This window comes from Typopeltis vanoorti, chromosome 26, assembly GCF_054136105.1.
Source record: "Typopeltis vanoorti isolate ZY-2024b chromosome 26, IOZ_Tvanoo_1.0, whole genome shotgun sequence".
NCBI lineage: Eukaryota > Metazoa > Arthropoda > Arachnida > Uropygi > Thelyphonidae > Typopeltis > Typopeltis vanoorti.
The window spans coordinates 31,144,204-31,172,094 of record NC_143574.1 but is presented as its reverse complement, the minus strand read 5'-3'; the positions used below and the strand labels follow the sequence as shown (position 1 = coordinate 31,172,094).

Below are 27,891 nucleotides of genomic sequence, written 5' to 3'. Positions count from 1 at the left end.
CCTTTATCCAACTCAGGTGAAATATATTATTATAAAATAAGAACAAAATGTTCAGACATGATCTCACTTTAGAAAATCCATTCATGCTTCTTTGCAAAGTATGGCTTGTCTGTCAACCCATTTATGCATGTATGCTCTCACGTTTTCTAAAATCTTCACTACCACACTCCAGAGATACTGATGATGTCAGTAATTCGACACATTGGTTTTTGCACCATGTACAATGAAACTTTTGTACATTCTTTCCATTCCTGCGTGATCATTCCTGAGTTGACTCATGTTATTATATACACATTACATGTTGATAGATGTAAGCAAAGTGAGTATTTATTATTTGAACAATCTCATCTGCTTCTAACGGAAGGGTTACTATCTGCATCCACATTTTTTTTCTTTTACTTCCATCATAATAAAGTTCTTTTGGGTTGCCTTTTTCATTGCCTGCACTTTATATATTTCACAATCTTCCTTTCACATCATATTTTTATGGATCTCTTGCTTAATAAGGTTACACATCTATTTTACTCCCGTTTCAAGGAAAAGAAAAATGTGTACCCAGGATTCCTGGCAAGTAAGAAGGTGTTGGATTGTGATAGAGTGGAATTTTATGAACTCCTATCTTATCACAATCTAACATGCATTTCCAAACAAAAAGGAGAGATAAATACAGTAAATTGCCTCTAAGTGTAAAATAAGTACTATGTATATAGATATATCAAGCATGTTCTGTTATAAGAGGTTAAATAAGTATATATTTTGTGCCATTTGCGAATGAGATTAAATTAATATTGAAAGTGTAAAACATTACCAGAGCATTATAAAATAACATGTATAAAAGAATTATAGAATGTAAGCACAAATTCAACAGTTGGGGGGGAGTGAAGTCCAAAGGTCACGGGGCCGTAACGCGAGGGAGTGGCTCGCCCCAAGCAAACAACGTGACGTCAGTGTACGTGTGATAGCGGGGGAGAGGATGGACGCCATGACGTAATAGCACGTGAGAGTTGGCTGGACATCGAAAAGGGCGAGAAACGCCGAGAAGAAAAGAGGGAAATATAAGGGTCATGCGACCCTGAAACAAGGCTTTTTGTTCCTGGATCTCCTGGGTGTTCGTCTCTCATAGTGGTAAGGGGTGGCAGTGCCTCCATACTGGAGGATCCGATTAAAGCAGTTGTGGGTCTCGGCGGCCGTATTCTCCACGGAAAAAGCAAGTCTGGCTGTCCACAGAAGGCCAGTTTCCTATGAACCTATGATGCAATAAAGAACCAAGAGGGGAAGATAACTAGACTTTATTTGTGTTTCACTGAATATGAATGAAAGATTTGTGCCACGCTGATATGTTATGAAAGGGGGACATTAATGATATAGGATAAGATTTATTGCTATCACTTTAGAAGGCTATTGAATTTAATCTTACTGTCTGTCGATGTGTTAAAGTTCGCTTTTATATTGAATGAAGTTACGGATATGTTAGAGTAAAGAATTGATAAATTATAAAGAGATTGTGAAAGATATGAATGTTAGCTTGTGTAGTCTGACAGAGCTACGGAGTTTTAGATTGACTGTGATAATAATACATGACTAATGCATTAGAGAGTGTTAATATAATTCTTACTTTAGGAAGCTACTGCATAATATGTTATAAGTATAATAGTAGTGTTTGAATATTTTATACTTTGTCTGGAACTCCCTTAAGCTGGGATTTAAACTAATGTTATTAAGTGTATCAACTTTTGAGATATAATAAACCTTGCTTTTGATTCTAACAAAGACTTTCTGTGATTTCTGGAATCTGATGCACCTCTTATAAAATATTACGAACCTATGCGGGATATTAGAAAAGGGTAAATTTTGGCCACGTCTGCAGAGTTGATAGGTATCATTAAGTACTGTCCTGAGATTACCTCTTGGTTATTAATATTAATAATCTAATAGCACTAAGTGGCGCAGCAAAACAAATAAATTTCTTGGCGTTTTACGAGAGGTAAATCTCAGACACTCTGATAATCTGGTACTGCCTCGATCTCAAGGAAATTCCATTGTCCCTCAGAGGTACCATGTGTTACCCGATTGAGTGTATAATGGAGATATAGCACAAAGGTTGAAAATAGTTGTAATAAGAAAAAAGGCGACACAACAAAGGCACATGGTCTGAGGGAATACAAAGAAAAATGTATGAAAGTGAAGCAATGTGTAAAAATAACTAAAAAAAAGTTATGGACAAACTTTGATAAGAATATAGAAGCAAAATATTCTGGAAGCTATGAAAAAAATCTTAGAAATGAAACAAAGATTACTGTAAAAGAAAACAGAGATGATAAAGGTTACATGAAAACTAAAGATAAAGATCATCTAGATGTACAGAGTTCATTACTTTGAAAAAATGATAAATGAGATAAGAGGTGATAGAAAGCATTTCACATGAATGCACTCAGAAGTAGTTATCAATATATAATGTAAAAAAACATCAAAAACCTAAAATGTCAAAATGATATGAATTGAATTTCAGGGGACAGGTAGCAAAGATTGCAAATACAACTCAAAAGTTAATTGCAATGCTGAAACAAATGTTCACATGTAAAGGTAAGGATGTCATTTTGCCTCTTTACAAGGCCTTGATAAGACCTCACTTGGATTATTGTGTACAGGTCTGGTTTCCTGATTTCCATTGTGATTCTGATATACTTGAGAGAGAGAGAGAGAGTGCAAAGGAGAGTGTTAAAAAGTGTTAAAAGAGTGTTAATATCAGGATTGTGGAATACTGATTATGAAGACAGATTGAGAATTTGTAGACTGCAGACACTAGCATACAGGAGAAAGAGGGGGATATGATTGAGACTTACAAACTTCTGAAAGGATCACACAGGATTTCAATTGATAGAATTTTTCAATTTATGGAGGGTGGGGAAAAGACAAGAGGGCATCCTTGGAAGCTAAGATGGGGTGAGGGCTAGATTTTTCTCTCACAAGGTGGTGCGTGATTGGAATGTATTGACATTGGATGTTGCGAGTGCAAGCAGTGTGAATGAATTCAAGAATAAGTATGATAGCTAGTGTGTGTGTAGCCTCCCTTGATGAGTCCCTGACTCCCTGGAGGTCTCTCTCTTAATAATAATAATAATAATATTCAAACCATAAATACTCAATTATGGAGGTATAAAAGTTTTACAGTGGCTGCATAATTCAGAAGGCCTAGTCAAAGGATCAAATTCCAAATGACTGGAGTAGATCTTTCATATTACTCATATATAAAAAGGAAAATAAAACTGAATGTGAGAATTACCAAGAAATTTCTCTATTGAGTTTTCTTCCAGGTAAGGATTATGCAAGCATTCCTGAGGAAAGAATAAGGAAAATTGTGGAAGGGAAACTTTAATAAGCTAGGTTCATGCCAAATATAAGGATCTGTATTTAAGTTTTGTACATCAGGAAAAAGCATATGACAAGGTTGGAAGAAAAAAGCTGTACAGAACATGATAATTATTTGAGTAATACATAGTCTACATTTCAGTTGTAAGTCAGCAGTTAGAATTTAATGAGGTATAGATTGGGTGATGTGAAGTCAGGTGCGAGACAAGGATGCACATTATCACCTTCACTGCTCTTCATCATCAATATAGATCACATTATGATGTAAAGTAGTATTAGGCCAGATATCAAAATTGGAGATATTCAATTTCAGCTATTTATTAGGCAGATGATATTATTATACACATATCTTTATGGAGTCAGAAGACTCATCCCAGGAAACTCACACTAACCTTTATACACACAATACCTATCACACTTCTTAAACTCATGCACTGTCAAGACACTCACAACCTCTTCTGGCAATCCATTCCAACTCATTCACCACTCTGAGTAAAAAATCTAGTCTATACACCCTTACTAACTACACTCTTATTACATCCCTATCTGCCATATATTGGGGAAAAAAATTTAGTCAATCTTATAGCATCCCTTTAGTAACTTATAAGTTTATATCATTTCCTCTCTTTTCTACCTATCAACTAAACTTTGCAACCTACATCATATTAGAGGCATTCAACAGACCTCTCCTCACCTTGTTTACTTGTCTCTAGATCTTCTCACTAATCCCTGATCCCCAAGTGATGCTATACTATTAAATAAATCTAGTACAAATCTACAGGCTTCCATAACTGAATTGAATAGCAGACATAATAAATTTGGTAGGAAAATCAGCATACAAAAAAAGTAGGCAGGAATATTGGCAAAGTCAACTGTATCCTGAATGGAGAACCTACACAGTTACAAATTTTAATGAAAATGGCAAATTAATAACAGAATTTGTAAAACTCATAAGGTAAGAAGCCAAATGAATAAATTTGCATGAAATAAAAGAGAAATTAGTCAAAATGCTAAACTAGCTATATACCAGGAAGTGTTCAAATCAATTTTAACCTATGATATGAGAGAGAGGTCAGGTTAGAAATAAACACTTGATCAAAGTTTGAAAACCATATATGTAAGAGTTCTAAAATTAGAAGAGTGAACAGATGGCAACAATGGCAAAATCATATTAAACACAGTATTCAGGAATGTGTGAGCAGAGCTGAAATCATGTGGTATGGTCACTTAAACTTGGCACTCGTGTGAAATTAGCAATTTTTATCTGTTTTGTTGTGTTTATTCATCAGAAAATTAGAGTATTATAGTGTATTAGTGTAGATTTTCATGTTTTTAGAGTATTATTATATTTATAACATTTTTATCGTGATGGCATGGCAGCAACACGATGAACAATGGTGGCAAAGACCACATCCGGCGATTTGAATTTGCAGGATATCATTCATTGCAGTGTATGTGAAATGTATGCATCGAGAAAATTAAAGAATATGTGGAAGGAAATTGAAACTGGAGATAGAGTATGTATCAAGTGTTTTAAAAGTGAGTGTCTGATGGAAAATGATGTTAATAATGTTGAACGTGCTGCCATAGAAATAGAGGAGAACGAAATGGATATCAATAAAGAAATAGTGTGCTTAAATGTTATCTTTCATAGGACAAAGCGTGAAATTGAAAAACTTCAGAAGCAGAAACAGTTAAGCAGGGCTGAAAAAAGAAAGAAGCAGATGATCCGAAAGAACAACAAAGACCAACTGAACAAACAAGAAAAACAAGTTAAGAAGAAAATTATGTATGGAGACTCAATAATCAGGGGAGTACTTAATGAAAGTATGACAAAATCGTGTTTCCTGGGAGCAAAAATTCACGATATTAGCCATGCCATCTAGATGCAAAAAGGTACATTGAAGGAAATTATTGTCTTGGTTGGTACCAATGATTTGAGAGGTGAGAAGTATTTTATGAGAGAGGATGTAAAGGAGTTGTTAGAAGAGGCAAAACTGAAGAGTGAGAAGGTGATGATTGTGTCTGACAGACCATACTCTGGACACCCAATTACACCGAATTAAATGAAAGAAAACTACATTGTTACATAGAAGTCACTGCAAGTCTGAAAGATTTTTGGGTTCAGCAGCAATGATGGAGCACTCTACAAACTGCACTCCCCCTCTGAACAAGTGTGGCAGCATTAATTTACCAAACATTTGGGAAGTGATCATTTTAAGGTTGCATTCAACCTAACAATTATAAACATTTTATACAACCCTAAAGGTCACAATGATAATATGTTAATTTAAAACTGTGAACAAATGAACTATTATACTTCCATAATTACTTGATTGTGTTAGTGCCTTATGTTGACAAGGTGTTCTGTGATGTAAAGCTACTAGTTTAAAATCCATCAAAATATTAGCATAAAAAAATCTCTTATTTTCTATACTATTAAGATGAAACATATAGCTACCGATCAAGCATATTTTAATATATAGAGTAAGCCCCTAGCAAATAAAATTTTGTTAAAATTTTGCAAATAAAAATATTGTTTCCTGCAGAATCAAACTTATATATAGTCATATCCTGACTTACGCTACCCCGACTAGTCGTATCTTTCCGGCGCCGGCCACATTCGCCAGTGTCGCACATGCTGTGAACAAGCACTAACGTGTTTCGCGCAGTCTCCATTCATACACGATTTTTATAGTCTACAAACCTTGTGATTGTTTAATGTTATGTTCTTGATAAAAATTTTATCACATAAAAAATAATAATGTCGTCCAAAGGAAGCAAGTCCGATTCTTCTACAGCCAGCTAGCAAGAAAAAAAAAACATTGACTTTGGAAACAAAACTCAACATTATTAAAGATTTTGAATGAAAATTTGTGAGCTAGCAAAGAGGTTTGATCTACAGGAATCCAGAGTAAGAACAATCATAAAAGGAAAGTTTACAGATTTTGGAGGACATAGATTCTAATGAGGAACGAATTGTAGCCACAAGGTAAGGAATAAAAAAATCATTAGCTTGCTATGAAGAAATTTTGTGTGACAAGAAAAAGACATTATGCCGTCAGGTGAATCTATTAGATTTTATGAAACCATTGACATCGAAATAACTTCCTTTTTTTTTTTTATGTACGAAAAACTACAATTATGATTATATTTCTTAAAAAATATAGGTGTTTTAGTAAACCTTTGGTCCCAATTAACTAATATTTTGTATGCAAAATTATACTCGAGTTACATGAATTCAACTTACACGCTTTTTGTTGGTCCCACCTACAGCATAACTTCGGGGTATGACTGTATATATGTAATTTTTTTTTTTTTTTGATTCTGCAGGAAACAAATATATTCACTAGGGCTTCATCTACAGTGACACAGTTCATCTTAATGTCTAATAGTATGAACATAACATAAGAAAAGACTCATTCAAATTAAGTGGATTCAATATCTACTTAATTTTAATAAATTTACTTTGCAGAAGTGAATCCTGTTGGCTCTTATCTCAGTAATAACAAAAGATTTTTTTTTTTTAACAAAACACAGCATGATAAGGATGTTAGTAGTGCATGGGATATAGCTGTTTAATTTAAGTCTCAGCTTTGGTAGAGTTCCAAGGGAGTGAAAAGAGGACAAGATTGTTTCTTTGCATAAAGGAGGTTCTAAGACTACAGTAAGACTACTGATTGGTCTAGCAAATTAGACCAATCAGTATCTCAAGCGTGGTGGTAAAAGTAGAAAAATTGGTAAAAAAGAGAATTCAAGAATAGGTAGATAAAAATATGATACTGTATGAGGGTCAACATGGCTGTGAAGGGTCAGTCATGCCTTAGTAATTTACTAACTACTAACTTTTTATAATACTCTATTATAAAAACAGCTGAGTTGGATAAAGGAAATGGCTGTACGATGATTTTGCAAAGACATTTGACAGAATACAAGATGGAACACCGTTACACAAATTAGAACAAATGGGGATGGATGTGACTCGGGTTAAGTAGATAAGAGGGTGGCTGCTGAACAGATATCAAAAAGTCATATATGGAGGGGCAAAATCGAGGCAAAAACAAGTGCCTAGAGGTGTGTGCCACAACATTCGGTGCTAGGACCACTGCTGTTTAATTTGTACATAAATGATATAGAAAATAACCTGAAAGGAAATATTCAGTTGTTTGCTGATGATATGAAATTAGATAGAGTAATAATTAATCAAGGCAATGTGAAGAGCTTGCAGGATGATTTAAATAGGCTGTCAGTATGGGCAAAAGTTAATGGGTGTCAGTTTAATGTTGAGAAATGTAGAGTTATGCATTTTGGGATAAATAGATTACAAGCTGTGTATCACATTGATGGCACTATACTCTAGCAAATAGATGAAGCTAGAGATTTAGGGGTGGTGATGATAGACAGAGAGTTAAAGTTTAGAGGACATACTGCTAAGGTAGTCCATAAAATACTTGGCTAGTGAAGAACACATTAACAAGTAGAGATAAGGAAGTTGTTATTCCTCTTTATAAGGTCTTGATATGCCCACATATGGATTACTGTACTCAAGTCTGGTCCCCTGGGTTTGAGGATGAGGAAGTGGTGGAGAGGATTCAGAGATGAGTGCCCAAGATGGTGAGTGGTCTGTGGAATGTTCCCTATGAGGATAGATTGAAGGTGTGTGGATTGGAGAAGTTGGTTGATAGGAGAAAAAAGAGGGGATATGATAGAAACGTTTAAGTTGCTTAAAGGATTTTATAGAAGAGATGCAGGAGAAATGTTTGAGTACCTGGCTAGAGGGACCAGAACAAGTCTAGAAGAACTGACAGTGAGAAGTGTCTTAGAAGATCAAAATGTAACATCTGACAATATTGGAGTCTTAACAGATAAGATTATTTTGGAAAAAAAATTGTTGGGGAAGTAATGATATAATCTTTTTTATGTAGTTAGTGCTATTATAATGTCCTGCGCACCCCATGATTATACACAGTAGGAATCTGATGATTTTGGAATGTAGCCATCAATACAATTTGTTTACAAGTATTCTTACTCTCACGGATCAGAAAGAAAATTGTTTATTGTGATTACAGTAACAACAATTGCAGTAACTCTACACTTTTTTTTTCCTAAGGTTGAATATTTCTCTGAATGCAGAAAAATATTGTTTAATTAAATTAAAGTAAACAAGATGCAAGAACTGAATCCTGTTCCCAAAAAAAAAAAAAAAAAAGAACTGATGGCCAGCTTCAGAAAGTGGACAGTCATTAGAACTAACATACACATATCCAACACTACTTCAAAATTAGCAGTCAATGTCACTAGGAAGGTGCATGCAAATCAATTTCATTCTCTCTCTGAAAATTGAAGTTCTTTTTAATTTATTAAATTCTTTTAACTTACTGATGTTTAAAGTAGTCATTTTTTTTTTTTATTTATAAAGCTTTCCAAAACTTGTCATTTCTAACATGTTTTCAATGTAGTAATTTTTTTTATCATTAAATAACATAAGCACAAGAATGTGGCATTTAAAGTAAATAATTTATCATAATTTTAAACATTTCTGATGAAATTTAATCCATAAATTTTTCAGTCAACTTCAAAATAAAGAATTACATAAATAATAATCGGAAATAGTTTTTGTATGACTACTTACTTCTTTCCAAGTTTTGTTGCAAAGTACTGACGTAGCATTCATAAAACCATCATATGTGACATTTGTAATATTTAAAAATTGAGCCACAAAATAATAAGTTGAAAAACCCTGTAAGATTACAAGCAGTTTATAATTAAGCATTTATATTTTAATAAACATCTGTACAAAATTAAGCAAAAAATATAATTATGGAAATTTTCTCTGAAAAATTAATCTGAATGCTAAATCATATTTTAATGCAATTACAATCATTTTTGTATCGTAATTGCATTAAATTTCCATATGCTAAAGCATTTAGCATATGGAATTTGGCATATTCCATATGCTAAATATGGAATGTTTTCAGGCCTTTAGGTACCATTATCCCAATTATGAAGATTAGTGGTAGAGGTGTCTGGAATATGAATTCAATGTATATGTGACTCTTCTAGGTAATACAATACAACCTCTTTTAACATAACAATGCATTATATCAAACAACATGTGCTAGTAATGCGATTTGAGGGAAATAAGGAAAACCTTGACTGCTTGCATAGAACCCCAATCTCAACGCAACAGAACATCTCTAGGACAAACTGGAATCTGAGTTATAGGCACCAAAGCAGTGTGTCAAACAAAAAAGGACTAGTGATTATGATGAAATAAAGAATGGTCCAATTTATTATTACTAACTGATCAAGAATATGGCATTCTAGACATACTCTTTACCAGTGTTTAAAGAGTTTGAATAAAATGTTTGGGAAGTTGGACTTCAGGAAATCAAGCTTCAAGGATAAAGAAGTCAAAGAGATCTTCAAAAAGAAGAGATTCAAGGTGTAGCATCCTCGCAAAGGAATATCAGACCACACCCAAAAGCACATGTAGCATCTTTGTAGTGGAAGCAATCAGAGTGCAATTTAGACACTTAATGTATAATGTAGCAGGTCTGTGCAACATGAGGCTTGGTCATGACGGTAATTACTTAACGAAATTAACAATGTATACTATGCATAAATCAGAAAAATCTTAATCCTTCCAATATTTTGGCAAAGTCAAATTACTCTTATCAAGGAACAAAGAATAAACTGATGTGCACACAAGTACATGTTGGTTTATTACATATAGTAAGTATGGGAATGATGAACCAGGAGAAAGGGTTGTGGACTTTGCAGTAGCAGTTGATCTGGCAATTGTGAACTCGTTTTTCTACAAGAGGGAAGAACATTTGATAACATTTAGGATTGGTAACAACAATTCACAAATTGACTACATTTTGACTAGAAGAAAACATCTTCAGGTTGTCACAAATTGTAAAGTAATTCCAACAGATCAAGTGGCACAGCAACACCGACTGCTGTGTGCAGACTTTAAAATAAGATTGAAGATAAGAACCTCTGGAAGCCATGGGATGAAGACAATTAAGTGGTTTTGCTTAAAAAAAGAGAGTGTGAGGAATCGTTTTAGGGAGAGGGTGTTAGAGAGGATTTCGGATGGACTGAAAAGTGCACAAGATTAATGGAAACATAATTCAAAAGTAATCCTGAGCTGTGCAATCGAGGTGCTTGGTGAGACATCTGGAAAGATTAGAAAGCAGAAGGAGGGTTGGTGGTGGAATAATAATGTACAAGTGGCAGTGACAGCTAAGAGGAAGGCAAACAAAGCAGAAGTGGGATGAGTCAAGAGTGGAAGAGGACAGAGAGGTGTACAGAGAGAGAAAGCAAGAAGCCAAGAGAGTTGTGGCAAAGGCCATGGCATATCAAGATCTGTATGATCAATTAGAAACAAAGGAAGGACAGAGAAAAATTTACCAACTAGCAAAATGTAGAAATAAAGCAGCAAAGGACATCTTACATGTGAGGCAGATCAAAGATGCTGAAGGAAGAGTATTATGGAGGGATTTGGACATAAGAAACAGATGGAGAATATACTTTGAGGGACTTTTGAATGAGGAAAATGCAAGGACTCACAGAAAAGATGGGCAGCCTTCTGAGGGGATGGTACAGAACATCAGTAGAGTGGAAGTGACGGACGCCATGAAGAGGATGAGGAATGGAAAATTGGTGGGCCCCGACAGGATTCCAGTGGAGGCATGGAAGGCACTGGGGGAAGAGGGAATTGACCTGCTGTGGGACCTGTTCATGAAAGTTTGCCAACAGAAAAATATACCTGAGGAATGGAGGGAGAGTACTCTTGTCCCCATCTACAAGGGTAAAGGGGATGCACAACACTGTAAAAATTACAGAGGAATAAAGTTGATGTCCCACACAATGAAAATCCTAGAAAGGGTTCTTGATGGAAGATTGAGAAAGGAGGTGGAGATTGCAAAGGAACAATTTGGTTTCATGCCTTGTAGATCAATAACAGATGCTATCTTTGGGTTACGGCAGATGATGGAAAAGTTTTGAGAGAAACAACAGAAGATACATCGGGCATTTATTGATCTGGAGAAAGCATACACTAGAGTGCCAAGGCAAGAAGTCTGGAGGTGTCTGAGGGAGAAGAAGGTTCCGGAGAAATATGTCAGGTTGGTGCGGGAGATGTACAGAAATGTGAAGTAAAGTGTTCGGACCTGTCTGGGACAGACAAAGTTTTCAAGTAACAGTTGGCTTGCATCAAGGGTCAGCATTAAGTCCATTTCTGTTTAACATTGTGATGGAGGTGGTGACGGAGGAGGTGAGAGAAGATGTGCCTTGGACAATGTTGTATGCAGATAACATCTTGCTGTGTGCAGATTCAAGAGAAGAAGCGGGAACTAAACTGGAAAGATGGAGAAAAGTACTGGAAGAGAGAGAGGTATGAGACTGAGCAGAAGTAAGACAGAGTACATGTGTTGCACAGTGGGTGGCAGCCAGGAGACAGATCTGGAGCTGGAAGGAAATGTCATCAGGAAGGTGAGGGACTTTAGATATTTAAGTTCAACAGTGGAAGAAGATGGAGGAGCTGAGAAGGAAGTGGGATGCAGGATACAAGTGGGTTGGAAGAACTGGAGGGAGATGGCTGGAGTGTTATGCGATAAGAGGGTGCCAATCAATCTGAAAGATAAAATCTATAGGACAGTAGTGAGGCCAGCTATGACGTATGCTATAGAAACTGTGGCCCTGAGGAAAAATAACATCAGCAGGATTGAAGTAGCAGAGATGAGAATGCTTAGGTGGATGTGCAGTGTGACCAGAAAGGATCGTCTGAGAAATGACTATGTAAGGGGAACAGTGAAAGTTACGAACTTAGGAGCGAAGATACAGGAGGCAAGGTTGAGATGATTTGGTCATGTGATGAAGAGGGAGGATGAATATGTGGGAAGAAGAGTCATGCAGATGGATTTGCAAGGAAGGAGGAAGCATGGGCGGCCAAAGAAGAGATGGAGGGAGCTGGTAGAAGAGGACTTGAGGATGAAGAACGTGGATGTGGTGACAGCCCAAGACAGGAGGATGTGGAGGAGACTCATCATCAACAGTGACCCCACTTAAGTGGAAGAAGCTGCAGAAGAAGAAGAAGTAAGTATGACCAGCAAAAACAATAAAGGTAAGTCTAAACTCCTAAAATATTATCTCCTAGTGGACTGGGATGAGTGTTCTTGGCTGTTGAGCTGAAATTCTCAGGATAAATGCTTTCCAGATTTGAGGGAGTTTTATACGACCATATTTATGGAAGTTTGGTTCCTTACAACCGAGAATTCTAAAAAATTTTTTAGAATTGTTGTCAGTTTTTCAGAAACACCTAGGATATACAGGAATGGTAACAGATTTGGTGTAATCATCATTCTGGAGAAGGAGGGAGGCAGTAATATTCTTTAGATTTAGAATATTACTGGAGATATAGCCACTGTAAGTGGCTATAAGGTTATATAAGATAATAAAAAATTGGTATCCATTATTCATTCTGCCAAAGGCCAGTCACAGTACCCTAGACCTTCCAGGTATCTACCAGGTTCCATGTTGTAAACTGTCCTACTATGACCAAACAGTCAACATAAGAATCCCCAATCATGAAGACTACATTCACAAGATACTCTAGAGAAAGGCCACCTTACTCCACTGGAATCTACCTCAGCCTTAAGCAACTACCTGAACCTCCATAAATATAGTTGTATAAAACTATATTTATGGTTGTTGTATAAAACAGTCTAACAACCAAGAACACCCATTCCAATCTGCTAGGGAGCACTATTTTAGGACTTTAGACTTACCACCTAGTAGTTCTAAGTGGTATTTCCTCCAACTACAACAGTATCCTTTTAGAGTAGGAATACTTGCAGAGAATACCAGAGCAACTTTGATGGAAACAGGTCACAACATGAGAAGGCAGGATTGACATGACCAAGAGAGGATGTTGTATTGTATCTGAATATTAATGGCATCTGAAATATCAAATTTCTATGGTCAATAAACACTGTTATATTCCCTTGTATTTATGTGTTTATGTCAATGAATCATATAAAATCACTATATAAGCTTACAGATATCTAGTTGACTGACATTCATAACTGATTTTAACAGTATTACAATTCTAAACTAAAACTGGCTTATATATATGGATTTCAAACCAGCATCTTTAGAACAAAACAACATGTTACAGCTTACACATGACAATGAGTAAATGAAACATGCAAATTGTGATGGACATAAAATCTGAAGTCCTAATTTGGCACCCTCTAATGTTATATAAAAAAGTATTACAGTTTCATGAGTTGATCTTATGATATGTTACATAATCTCAAGATGACTGTCTTCCAAATTTTGCTCTAAGGATGTAATACTGTTAAAATAAGTCAAAAATAGAAAATGCAATCTTTTTTTACTGTCTGAAGTTTCTTTTTTTTTTCTTTTGAAATAGGATGAAAATATTAATTTGAGCTAACCCACAACTATATTTCTAATACTGAACCAATCAAATTTTTTTGAAGCAAAATAAGTGAATTACGTTTAATGTGGGTATTTTATAAGCACATTAAAATCATCCAAGTTCAGTGAAATAACTTGCCTTTAATTTAGTTATATGACAAAATTATGAACATTAGCAAAGGTTGGTTGATTGGTAGAGCCTCTGCTACTAATGGCTTGCAAAAAGTTAAGCAAGTTTGAGCGTGGTTAGTAGTTGGAAGGGAATCAATCATTCGATGCTGTTGGCACACTCTCCCTCGATGAGTCTTTGGACTCCCTGGAGGTGTCAAATAATAATAATAACAATAATAATAATAATAATTTAGGAGCAGATAGAATAACCCACAATTATACATAAAATAAGACAGTTACATTAATACTGTGAATATTTACATTATATGTTATTTAGAAATATCTTATGAATATTATAAAAATAAAAATTTATTGGCAAACCCTGCCAGCATTAGCTCATGAGTTATCTGCTATTAAGTAAATGAATAATTCATGGAATCAAATTACAAAGTTTGAAATCTGCCTAGTTCCATGATTCACTACAGAAGAGAGGCAATATTCCAGCATTCACTTGTGTATGGCCGTTCCCCTCTCCTATATGTAACTCTAAGTCAAATCAATAATTTCAATTCTTCATTGTCCGCGCAGTTAGCCTAGTGGCTATGCGTTTCGCACCATATGCCCGGGGAAGGAGTGTTCTAGATTTGATTCCCATCAGTGACGTGAGGAGCTGAAGGATCTTCCTCAGCCATAGCCAAGTTAGCTGGTCTTGGGCGTGGACAGCAGGTTTTTTTTCCACCAGTTTATCATCCCGCAAGCAGGTAAACCGGTCCCATGAACACACATGGATTACAGTCAGGAATACTGACCCAGCCATAGGTCTGATTCGTCAGCTATGCTGGTTCCCGGATAAAATTTTGGGGGACTTAGATGGTGCTGTCCCTCCCCATAGAAGGGACTTATGGAAGTGTATCATCATACGGAAAGGAAGGAACTCTTAACTTTATTTTAGCATGGTTTGTTTTTCATTTTCAACCCTGTATTAGAACTCTCCTAGTTAAAACTATATTATAATAAGTTCAAGGACATGAAGATCAACTCAAAATCTTTCATATTTTTTCAAACTTTTAATGTTAAATGTAACACTATTTAATTTTCAGTATCAGCAACATTTATCTCTGACAATAAAGCCTACTGCTCTTTCACTTTTGAACATGCTGTTTTTCTACATCTAAATCATATTACCCTAAAATTCTTTCAAAACAGCTGAGTGAAGTATTTGTAACGCTGCAAATATGTTTAAGCCTGCATTACACACACACACACACAAAAAATCCTGTACATTCCCTGAGGGTCAGGAATTTGATGATGAATACATACATTATATAAGAAGAATAATATATAGTCTACATTATAAACTTTCACGGCATCATAAATATCAAAATAATTATTGAATTCATTTTTAGCAAATACATTTAATTTCTCATAATTTTTCGTGGCCAAAGTCCATTTTCCTTATCAAAAAAGTTTGATAAGGAAAATGCTATTTAACTGAAACAGATGCAAAGAAGGAATTCATTCTTGAACATACAGGATGAAAGAAGGAAGACCTTAATTCAGTTGCACAGGTCTTTCTCCCTCCCTCTCCCCCAGATTATAAGCATTAAATTACATGTGTTAGTTTTGAGTGTCTGTTTTATATAGATCACTTTTATCATATTTGCTTTCACAATAAAGGAGGTAATGTCATGGTAATGATATTAGACAATTCGAGTCCAGTTAGGGTGGAAAGCTATGACTGCAAGCCTAGTAACAATTTTCCATGTGGCAGTGAGTTTGAAGCCATATGGTATGAAGTAGAACCTAACAAAATCAAATACATTAGTGGGGTGTTGTTACAGACAGTGGAATGGTTGCTAGCGACTAAGAGAAGCATTACCAAATACACATAATAGGTATAAAAAAAAATCATTATGAATGAAACTGAATCTGTTGAGCTGTTGCAAGATAAGCAGCATGTGACAAAAGGAACTCAAGGTCAATGAGTGTGAAATCTAACTATAGTGTCAGAATGGGTTTAGCTAAGTACTATTCTGCATCCAGTTGGTGACAGTGTTCATGCTGTATTCACTTGAGAAGTTTATGAATGTTCCATTAAAAAAAAAATTACATGCTTAACTATAAAGTAGAAAATAAGGACCAACTGAGGAGTATATATATACCAGGTCTCTCCAATAGTAATGTTTGCTAGATGGGAAGGATATCAATAGTGCATGGAAAATATTTAAAAAAATACTTAAATGATGGAATATTAGAAAATGTGTCCCTAGTGTTCGAATAATAAATAGAAGTGAAACTGATGTGTAGACTTATTAAGAGATTTATAAGAAAAAGATGCGGAAGGAATACCATGTGCATAAGGATGATATCAGCTATGAAAAATTATAGAGCAAGCCAGAAGAGTTACAACTGTTGTATAGAAAGCCACTTAAGTCTGAGTATGAAAAGAAACTGATCTGCAAGCTAAAAGTAACCCATAAGAATTCTATATATGCTGCAAGTAAAAGAAAGAATGAGTATGAAATAGTAACTGCTAAATGTAGATGGTATGCTATGCTGTGACAGATACAGAAGAGATTATTTAACTAATGAATGCCCATTTTTAGCTAAAATGCTATTAATCTGCTATATGCAACATTGAACTTAATGCTACTCCTTCAATGGATAAAGAAACCCAGATATATAAGCTTGCGCCTGAAAGTATCTTCAGGACTGGGGTAAAGTGGTACAACACCGGGCGACTCCTTGCAAAGGTGGAGCAAAGCTACCAACACTCCTATCTCAGTATCTCCCAAAATGCAAAACACATCTCCTTGCAGATATGTATAATGTTATGCATTAAGGGAAGGGCCACTACCCAGACTAGTTTCGACCTTTATTGAGGTCTCTTCAGTGGGAGCCAGGCCCAAGTGGAGATACCAAAGCAGAAGCATTCACAAGGTCATCTCTACCTATAGGAGTTGCCAAACGGTGTGCCACTGTTTTATTAAATTACTCTGGATTTAGAGAAAGATGTTGAAAGTTTATATTTCATTTGGTTAGACTATAATAAATTTAGTTTAATCCTTTATCCAAGTGTGAGCAAACAAAGTTTGTGCCTGAAAATAACTTCAGGACTGGGGTAAGGTGGTACAACACCGGGCAACAAGTAGTGGCCCTGCCCTTAATGCATAACATTATACATATCCACAAGGAGATGTATTTTGTATTATGTGAGATACTGAGATAATAGTGATGTTAGCTTGCTCCACCTTTGCAACAAGCTGCCTGGTGTTGTACCACCTTACCCCAGTCCTGAAGATACTTTCAGGTGCAAACTTTGTTTGCACACGCTTGGATAAAGGATTAAACTAAATTTATTATAGTCTGACCAAGTGAAAAATAAACTTTCAACATCTTTCTCTAAATCCAGAGTAATTTAATAAAAAGGCGACACACCGTTTGGCAGCTCCTATAGGAGGAGATGACCTTGCTAATGCTTCTGCCTTGGTATCTCCACTTGGGCCTGGCTCCCACTGAAGAGACCTCAATAAAGGTCAAAACTAGTCTGGGTAGTGGCCTTTCCCTTAATGCATAATATTATACATATCCGCAAGGAGATGTGTTTTGCATTGTGGGAGATACTGAGATAGGCATGTTGGTAGCTTGCTCCACCTCTGCAAGGAGTCGCCCGGTGTTGTACCACTTTACCCCAGTCGTGAAGATACTTTCAAGCGCAAACTTTGTTTGCACACACTTGGATAAAGGATTAAACTAAATTTATTATAATGGCTGTTCCTTTGACAAGGACTACATAATTTCAGCCTCAGAACAGAGGAAGAATCCACAGGAGTGGAAAGAATGTATGATAATCCCATTGCACAAGAGTGGTAACAAGGACTGGTATATCCAATTATCACCCTATCAGTCTCTGCAGTGGTGATGGTGAAGATTTTGGAAGAGTTAGTAAAAGCTCATGTACAGAAATGGGTTGAGAGAGAATCTATACTTCTGCAATGAACAGCATAAGTTTACTAAAGGAAGGTCATGTTTGAGTAAGTTGCTCTCATTTTATAATAATGTTACCATTGAGTTACACAAGAGGAAAGGATATTAGCAAAATCTTATCCATGCAAAATATTAGCATGGATAAGCTGACTGACATATCAAAAAATGGTATATGATGGGGAGTGTGAATCTGCAAGATTTAAGGTGACCAATGGTATACCACAGGGTTGTCTTTGGTCCATTGTTATTATATCTTTAATAACATTGGGAAGGATTTTACAGGTGATATACAGCTATTGCTGATGATGCAAAAATAGGCCAGATAATCAGGAATAGAGTAGATATGCATACTTACAGAATGATTTGAATAGGCTGGAATTGTTGGAATGTGAAAATGGCTATCAGTTCAATGTTAGTAAATGTAAAGTTATGCACTTTAGTATGATGAGGTATCCAATGACATATTATACTGGTGAGATTATGCTAGAAGAAACTGATCAGGCTAGGGATCTTAGAGTTCAAGGGCCACATAACAAAGATTGCAAAGAGTAATTGTAATGCTGAAACAAACCTCGACCTGCAAGGATAAGGAAGTCATTTTTCCTCTTTATATGGCTATGACACAACTTCACTTGGATTACTGTTTGCAGGTCTAGTCTCCTAGTTTCCATGGTGGTGGTGGTGGTGATGATACTGACACAATGGAAAGAATGCAAAGGAGAGTGTTGTGAGAGAGAGTGATATCAGGATTGTGAAAGACAGATTATGAAAACAGACTGACAATTACTAACAGACAAGATACTAGCAAACAGGAGAAAGTGGGGTGATTTGATTGAGACTTAAAACTTCTGAAAGGGTCATACAGGATACCAGTAGATGGAATTTTTCATTTTATGGAAGCAGAGAGATGATGAGAGGGCACCCATAGAAGGTGAAACTAAATATAGTGAAGAACTAATTTTTTTTCTTATAGTGGTGCATAATTAGAATGGTTTGCCTTTGCAAGTTGTGTGAATGAAAGAAAAGGTATGACAGCTGTTGAGGAAGGGTGATGTGTAGCCTCCCTTGAGATTTCTTAATAATAAACAAAATAAGAGTATTAATATAACTATTAGAATCATTACTTTCTGTTATATCCCTGAAGTCAAACAGAGTTGTTAGATATCCTATGTATACAATTTATCCTACATTTCAATATATTTTTTTACCATCATGTAAATGTTTTTTGGGGATGCATAACTGACCTGTATTTGGTAGCTCAATTGTCAAACATAATCCCATTTTATAATAAGAAACATTATGACAACACCAAAGCAATGAGTTACTACATCAATGTACACTACCCTTGCCCCTTCTCTTCTATGAGAGTTGACTTTTCACAGATCAGCAGGCTTATTTTTGAAAAGTATACATGATGTTGCAAGAAAATAATCACATATTAAAACCTTACACAGGTGCACCCAATGTTGCATTCCATTACTGACAAGTTAAATAAATCACTATTAGTGAAAAATAATTAAATTAATATTTTGTGCTTATTCTTCTTTCAAAATATTTATTACAGATACCAAAATCATACGTAGATCCAAAGTGGCTGCTATCTTTGGTTCTTGAAGAACTTCAGGTTTCTGTTATTCACTCCAATTTTCCAACATGCAATGTGAGTGACACCCCCAAGGAAATGCAAACATACTGCAGAGATCAAGCATCTAACCCATCTTCAAGGATACAGAAGTAAAGCAGTTCGGCATGCTGGCTGAATGAGACCAAACAAGATGATGGTAATGCATTTAGGAAGTTTCCTGATCAGCTGACACACACACACACACACACACTGCCAGGTCATGCCTGGAGGGAAGCTATATAATGGTATGCAAGGGGCACTGTCAAAGCTTCTCTGTATGGGAGATATGTCTAAAAGTCTATCTCATCCCACAGCATGTTCCCTACTTTTTTTTCTTCACCTCCATAGTAATAAACATAAGTTTATTGGTATTAGTATATGAAACACCTCTGTACTATACTAATAAACATAACTAAATATACTATCACTGCAATTTAAAAATAAATAAATCTCCCAAAAAAAATTTAAAAAACTCAAAAAACCATAAAAATATTCTATTCTGTTCCACATTCTATATATATTCGCCTCTTGAAAACTGACAACAAACTTGATTTTGTAATAATCTGGATTTCTTTCTAAAAAATTTTCCATTTTTATTTTATAAATTTTCCAGATATGAGTATGGTTTTACCAAAAGATTATATATGTACATTAAAATTAACTACACTTTTTCATTCTGGTAAAACTACATGAATTTAACATTAATATCAACTGGTGAAACAAAATGGATATTAAAAATATTTATTTGATATGCATATCAACTAGAATTTATATAATCTGCTATATTAGTACAACATTAAAATTTTCCATTTTCATTTTGTATGTTGAGTGTGTACAGCATATCATATCCCTTACCATAAATGTTTCATTAATCACTGGCTTTGGCAATGGTTTGAAACATTCTTCATATCTCTGCTGAGTGCACTGAGTCCAATTGAACAACTGAAATAGTGAATTCTTACAGCCTTTGTTGTCACTGCTCCCTTCAAAGGTAAAGATTTTTGCCTAATGAAAACACCAAAGAAAGAGAGAGGGGGATAAAAAAAAAAGGCACTAAATCTAAAGAACAAATATATCTATATATTAAAATAAAAGCAATTTAAACTATAGTGAAAATTTTCAAGCAATTCAAAAATATATGATTTATTTAAAATTTAACTTACTTATACAGGGATAGTAACAATAAACATAACATAAATTAGCAAATTACAAACTTTATTTAAACATACTCAAAAAACAAGCAAAGAAATGTCACAGAGAATCATGTGAACCTTAGGCTTAGTAGACTCTTTCACAATTGCTTACATAGAATAAATAAAGTTTGAAAGTGCTTTGCTTACAGCTCACTTTTTTTAATACCTCTATTGTTTTTGCAAGGACTATCATGGCGTCTGTAACAAATTTACATTATACAAAAAGCTCTTCCAAGTAGTGACCTTTTGGTAAAAATGCCAAAGTTAGTCAAGAATTAAAATGTATTTTTATCTTACGTTGACAGTTCAAGGCTTACATACTTAAGAAAATTTATTTTATTTAATTCTGTCATGCAAATGGTATGAGACTGAAGCTAAAACTGAAACAACTTGACAAATCTTAACAGATACGTTACACTAAATAATTTAAATTCAATCCACCAGTGCAGAATTATTAATATCAGTTCAAAGCTTTTTCTCAACAAAAATGATCTGATAACTCCAAAATTAAATTACCTAAATATCATCTTGTGTGCATCCTAAATTTTATTAAAATTCCATGCAGCCAATTTATATATTGCAATAACATTTCTGTTATTGCAATATATAATTTTGACATGTTTTGTCCCTATGTGGTCCTGCAAAGTTTGAGTGAAACAAAAATTGGAATGGCTGGACAAAGTTCATTTATTTAAGGATTCAAATATCAAATTTAAATAATATCCATCCAACTAGATTCCCAGAATGACTTGTGTACAGATGGAAGAACAAAATGAATCTAATAGACAACATAAGAATTTTGTGAATGAACAACACCTAAAAAGAACCATTAAAAAAATGGGAGTGGGTTCTTATTGAAGAAGTCAGCTGCAATACTGATTGAAACATTATGAAAAGAAAATAAACTATCACAGAAAGGAGTTGAATATGAACACCGAGTGATGCATACATTTCTCATATTTGATGGGTCTCTCTCAAGTATCCAGAAAATTCACCGAAAACAAGCAAAGAAAAATCTCAATACAAGACTTGGTGAAGTGGCTCCCCCTCAACATTCAATAGCAACTTGAACTGTACAAGTCCAGAAGAAAATTGTAGTATGACAATCTGAACTGTACAAATCCAGAAGAATCTTAGTACAGGAGGACTTTAGCAGAGTTTATTTTAGTTTTTTATTATTTTTGTTTATTTATTTATTTATCACTAGAGGTCAGGCTAAGAAAAATAATTAACAGCGTAGATTTAATTTACCTTTATAGATTGCAAGAGCATGTAGCTTGGTCCTATACACATGTATCTTTCTGATGATGACCTCAATACAGGGGTCAAAATGTCAAGTGTTATTTCAGAAATATATATACGTTTGCACAAGAATAATGTTTAATTTGCCAAATATTTAGGTCTGAATATTACAGACCATCTTCAGTGGCTACATAGGAATAATTTTGTTTAAGTACACCATTTGTTTTAGTCTCGCGTATTGTGACAGTGTTTTTGTGCTCTGAAGATGCTGGTTATAATACCAGCGAAATATCAGCATCAAGTTAATAAATTAATTATTTACTTAGTTTCTGTGTTCTATTATACCGTTAAAATAATAAACAACAATACATAGGAATAGTTTTAAAAAACAAAGTGGAATATGAACAATTGATCATTCACACATAGAACGAGCTGCGTGATATCATATCGCTAAGTATTAAAAGAGTAAACATTTTTAAAGTCATAATTAAAGATATTAATTCAGAAATTCATATAATAATCTTAAATAACTATTAAATGGATAAGAATCCTATATTGTTATATAGCCAGTAAGTGAAACTCAAGATCGATAAATACAATCTACGAGTTTCAAAGCCGAAAAACTATCGGCGAAGGCAATTCGAAGCAAAGGTGGAGCAAGCTCCCTCACTATTCTTGATATTCTCTCATAATGTAAAACACAGCTCCTAGGAGATGTAATACTGTCATGACATTATGAGGGGAGGTCACTACCCAGACCCGTTTCAACATTTTTCGAGGTCTCATCAGTGAGTAGGTAGACCTGGAAAATATCAAAGTTTAGTGAAAAGAACTTACATACCTTCACTATACGAATGCCATAAAGGTGTGCTTGTATTTTGTAATTAAAATAAAAAGCCAAAAGGCTAGTTTTCTGGTAATTGAATAGATATTAAATGGATAAGAATCCTATATCGTTATATAGCCAGTAAGTGAAACTCAAGATCGATAACTACGATCTATGAGTTTCAAAGCCGAAAAACTATTAAAAATTATTTTAATTACAAAATACAAGCACACCTTTGTGGCATTCGTATAGTGAAGGTATGTAAGTTCTTTTCACTAAGCTTTGATATTTTCCAGGTCTACCTACACTGATGAGACCTCAAAAAAGGTTGAAACCGGTCTGGGTAGTGACCTCCCCTCATAATGTAATGACAGTATTACATCTCCTAGGAGCTGTGTTTTACATTATGAGAGAATATCAAGAATAGTGAGGGAGCTTGTTCCACCTTTGCTTCGAATTGCCTTCGCCGATAGTTTTTCGGCTTTGAAACTCATAGATCGTAGTTATCGATCTTGAGTTTCACTTACTGGCTATATAACAATATAGGATTCTTATCCATTTAATATCTATTCAATTGCCAGAAAACTAACCTTTTGGCTTTTTATTTTAATTACAATCTTAAATATCATTAGACTAATATAGAAATTATTATATTAGACTAATTAGACTAATATAGGCAATGACAATCAAGGAAAAGAAGGAGTAGCCATAGTATTCAACACAAAATACGAGGCTAATCTTCTTGAATGGCAGTCAGTCTCAAGTAGAGTAATGTGGGCAAATATCCGAATGGGGAACTGGACAATGAGACTTATTTGTGCCTATGGTCCCACAGAAGGCTCTACTAAGGTAGAAGTGGAGGAATTTTTTGAGGCTTTAGAAAAAGCAACTGACACAATGAAAAAGGAAAAGTTGGTCCTTGTTGGGGATCTAAATAGTAGAGTAGGAAATGATTGTGAGACATACAAAAATATTTTGGGAAAATTTGGAGAAAAGAGCAAAGCTAATAACAATGGCAAATATCTGTTGGATTTCTGCTCAGGACATGGACTGGTTATTACTAACACCATGTTCCAACATAAAAATGTGCACAAATTCACATGGAGAGAAGAGACTAGGAATAAGAAAAGTCTCATTGACTATGTTATTGTTGATAGTGATGTTTTCTCCCTGGTGCAGGACACCAGAGTGTACAGAGGATTTGAAATTGGAAGTGATCACTATTTAGTCTTGAGCAGGATAAAATTGAATTTCATATTGAAAAGAATAGCATGCAAGAAAGTTTTAAAGCGAATAAAAGTTGAGCAGCTCTCAGATGTGAACTGTAGACTAAAATACAGAAATATTATTGAAAAGAAAATGAAAGAGTTTGAGAACAGGAATCAAACCTTGGAGATTCAGTGGCAAACTTTGAAGGAAACATTGATTGATTCTGCCACAGAGGCATGTGGTGAGGTTGTGTGCAAGGATAAAAAAAATCAGAACTCCCTGGTGGACACAGGAAGTTAAAGAGGCAGTGAAGGAAAAGAAGAAAGCATATCAAAAGTTTCTGGCAAATAAGTCAGCTTTTACTCTTACAGAATACAGAGACAAATGTAAGAAAGCTAAACAGTGTGTAAAACTAGCTAAACAAAAGTCATGGGAGGACTTTGGCAAGAATATAGAAAATAAATATCAAGAAGGTGGCAAAATATTCTGGAGGTTGTTGAAGAAGCTTAAGGATGGAGGAAAGAGTGCTATAAAAGGAATTAGAGATGATAAAGGTGACATGAAAACAGGAGAAAAAGATATCCTTGAAGTATGGAGTAATTACTTTGAAAAACTGCTAAATGAAACAAGCAGTGATGACAGCACAGTGATAAAAAACACTGACCAGGCATGCAGTCAGGAATACATATCCATACTTAAAGTAGAAAAAGCCATCAAAGGCTTGAAATGTGGAAAGGCAGTAGGAGTAGATGATATTCGACCAGAAATGCTGAAGTATGGTGGTATAAGAGTCTTACAGTGGATGCACCGCATAGTTCAGAAAGCCTGGACAGAGGGACGAATTCCCGATGATTGGAGTAGAGCTCTCATAGTACCCATATATAAAAAGGGAAATAAAACTGAATGTGAGAATTACAGAGGTATTTCCCTACTGAGTGTTCCTGGCAAGATCTATGCAAGTATACTTGAGAAACGATTGAGAAGAATTGTGGAAGAAAAGCTTGGTGAAGAACAAGCTGGATTCAAGCCAAATAGAGGCTGTCAGGATCAGATCTTCACTTTACGACAAATAGTCGAGAAAGCATGGGAATATAACAAAGATCTGTATTTAAGTTTTGTCGATTTGGAAAAGGCATATGACAAGGTGACAAGAGAGAAGCTATTCACTACGCTGCAGTTATATGGTGTCAATGGGGCATTATATCAAGCAATACTTAGTCTTTATTTGAGTTGTGAGTCAGCAGTTAGAATTGAAGGAAGTACAGGAAGATGGTTTAATGTTAAATCTGGTGTGAGACAAGGATGTACGTTATCCCCTCTGTTATTCATTATCTATATGGATCACATTATGAAGGAATGTGGTATTAAACCTGATATCAAAATTGGAGATGTTAATGTCAGCTCTTTGCTTTATGTGGATGATGTTATACTTCTAAATAAATCCGCTACAAGTCTGCAAGATTCTCTGACTAAATTGAATAGCTGTTGTAATAGATATGGTATGAAGGTCAGCAATAAAAAGACAAAGACAATGAAAATAGGCAGAATCATTGAAAATGTCAACTGTGTTGTGAATGGAGAACCTGTGGAACAAGTAAAACATTTCAGCTACTTAGGCACAATTTTTACTGAAGATGGTAAACTAAATATAGAAATAGACAACAGAATCAGCAAAGCTGGTATCGTGGGAAGTCAATTGAATAAATTCATATGGAATAAGAAAGAAATTAGTCGGAACACTAAATTAGCTGTATACAAGACTGTGTTCAAACCAATTTTAACTTATGGATCTGAGAGCTGGGTCAGAAGTAAAACACTTGACCAAAGACTAGAGACCGCAGATATGAGAGTCCTGAGAAAGATTAGAGGCGTGAACAGATGGCATCAATGGCAATATCATATTAAAAATGAGGATATTAGGAAAGAACTTGACATTGTTAACATCCAGGAATGCGTTAGCAGAGCTAATCTCAGATGGTATGGTCACTTAAATAGAATGGGAGAGGAAAGATTAGCAAAACAAGTGTTCTCTGCCAGGTTGGCAGGAAAACGACCCAGAGGAAGACCAAGATACAGGTGGATTGATACGGTACAAAGTGCCTTAGATGATAGAAATATAAGATCTGATAATGTTGGAGTCTTGACAAGTAACAGACTGATTTGGAGGAAAATTGTAGATAGGAAGTTAGTAATGATGTAATTTTTTCATGTAGTACTGTCATATCCTGTACACCCCTTGAGGGTACATGGCAGGAATTTGATGATGATGATGATGATGATAATATAGAAATTTTACAAAAAAAAAAAAAAATTAATGTGTTATCCTGATTAAACTTTCCCAAATTTTTGATATAAATATACAGTCATTACGATTCAAGTTAGGACATTGAAGGCCTCCACACTTTCTTTAAATAAACGTTCAAATTTGTAGTGACATCTGTGTAGGAGGAAAGTCTTGGACCAAAGGATGTTGTGGCTTGTTTCTAATCCATGCTGAGCTAATCCAGATTTCTCAGGTTTATTTGTTGAATTGATGATATGACATCATGCAGCTCGTTCTATGTGTGAATGATCAACTGTTCGTATTCCACTTTGTTTTTTTAAAACTATTCCTATGTAGCCACTGAAGATGGTCTGTAATATTCAGACCGAAATATTTGGCAAATTAAACATTATTCTTGTGCAAACGTGTATATATTTCTAATCGTTATGTCACAAGTATCGTTAAAAAATCAAGTGTTATTTTATAAACATTTGTAAATTAATAATAAGTAAAATAATAATTTCAAAATGTGTGTTTATATTTACAAATCCCTAAATTTGTAAATATGAATATTAAAACCATGTAACCACAACCCCATTCCTCTCCCTCTTCAAAGCAGAGATTATCAAAATCTATCACCATTCCATATCTGAGACACATTCAAAAAATTAACAAAAATCCTAAGGAAATATAACCTTACAACTTTTTATAGACCACATAAGAAATTGGCATCTCTTATCCACTCCACCAAAGACCAACCACATCCCCTAGACTTACCAGGAGTATCCTAGATCCCTTGCAGTTGCAAACTGTCCTACTATGGCTAAACAGGCAGGACAGCCAATATCAGAATATTTGAACACAAGGACTACATCCAGTTCCACCAATACAGGTTCCATCATGCTTTGGACACCCACCACAGGATACACTGGAAGAATTCCACTCTATTACACTGCAGCAAATACAAGTATGAAAGACTATTCCTCAAATCAGCCTCAGCTCTGAAACACTTTCCAAACCTCAACAAGTTTGGGTACACAAGATTTCCCCAAATTTGGGAAGCATACATTTTGAGATCATCAGCCCCAATGGCCAAGACAACCCAATTTAGCCCACTAGGGGACATCATTTAGGACTCTAGGCCCAACTCTGTTGCCTTTATTCAGCCTTATTTGCTCAGTGTTAGTGACTGTGAACATTATTACTATTATTATTATTCCTGATACATCCAAGGAGTCCGAAGACTCATCGCGGGAGGACACCTACAACTATATATTGTTTTTTGTGATTCGTGATGATGGCAATGTAACATTGCCAAAATATATCAAAGTATTAATTAGTTTTTTTATCATTAATATTCTAGTATACGTTATCATTTCCTGAAAAATTAAAAGCTATATGTAACCAACATATAAGCTTATCTACAAAAGAATTATGATTCACCTAATATACAAATATTAAGCAATGTGTTAGAAGAAATCACTATCATGATATCTGCAGTGACCAACACAGCTCACATTGAACATTTTTTTAAGTAAATAAAACTGTGAGAGTTGTTCTTAATGATAAGTTTCACTTCTCTAAATCTTTCAGTTTTGCTCTAATGAACATTTTA

At 35.0% G+C, this 27,891-nt stretch overlaps 1 protein-coding gene across 4 annotated transcripts in view; it reads right to left on the bottom strand.

The window, feature by feature from the left end:
* The window catches only part of LOC150092458 (ectonucleoside triphosphate diphosphohydrolase 1-like), a 181,197-nt gene that overhangs the window by 22,646 nt on the left and 130,660 nt on the right, over positions 1-27,891 (bottom strand). For all 4 annotated transcript variants that reach the window (XM_090414937.1, XM_090414936.1, XM_090414935.1 and 1 more), the window contains 2 exons: positions 20,399-20,548; positions 9,002-9,109 (listed from right to left, as the gene is read on the bottom strand). In XM_090414937.1, coding sequence (XP_090271063.1) covers positions 9,002-9,109; positions 20,399-20,548 — 258 coding nt within the window. The remainder of the gene's footprint in view (positions 1-9,001; positions 9,110-20,398; positions 20,549-27,891) is intronic.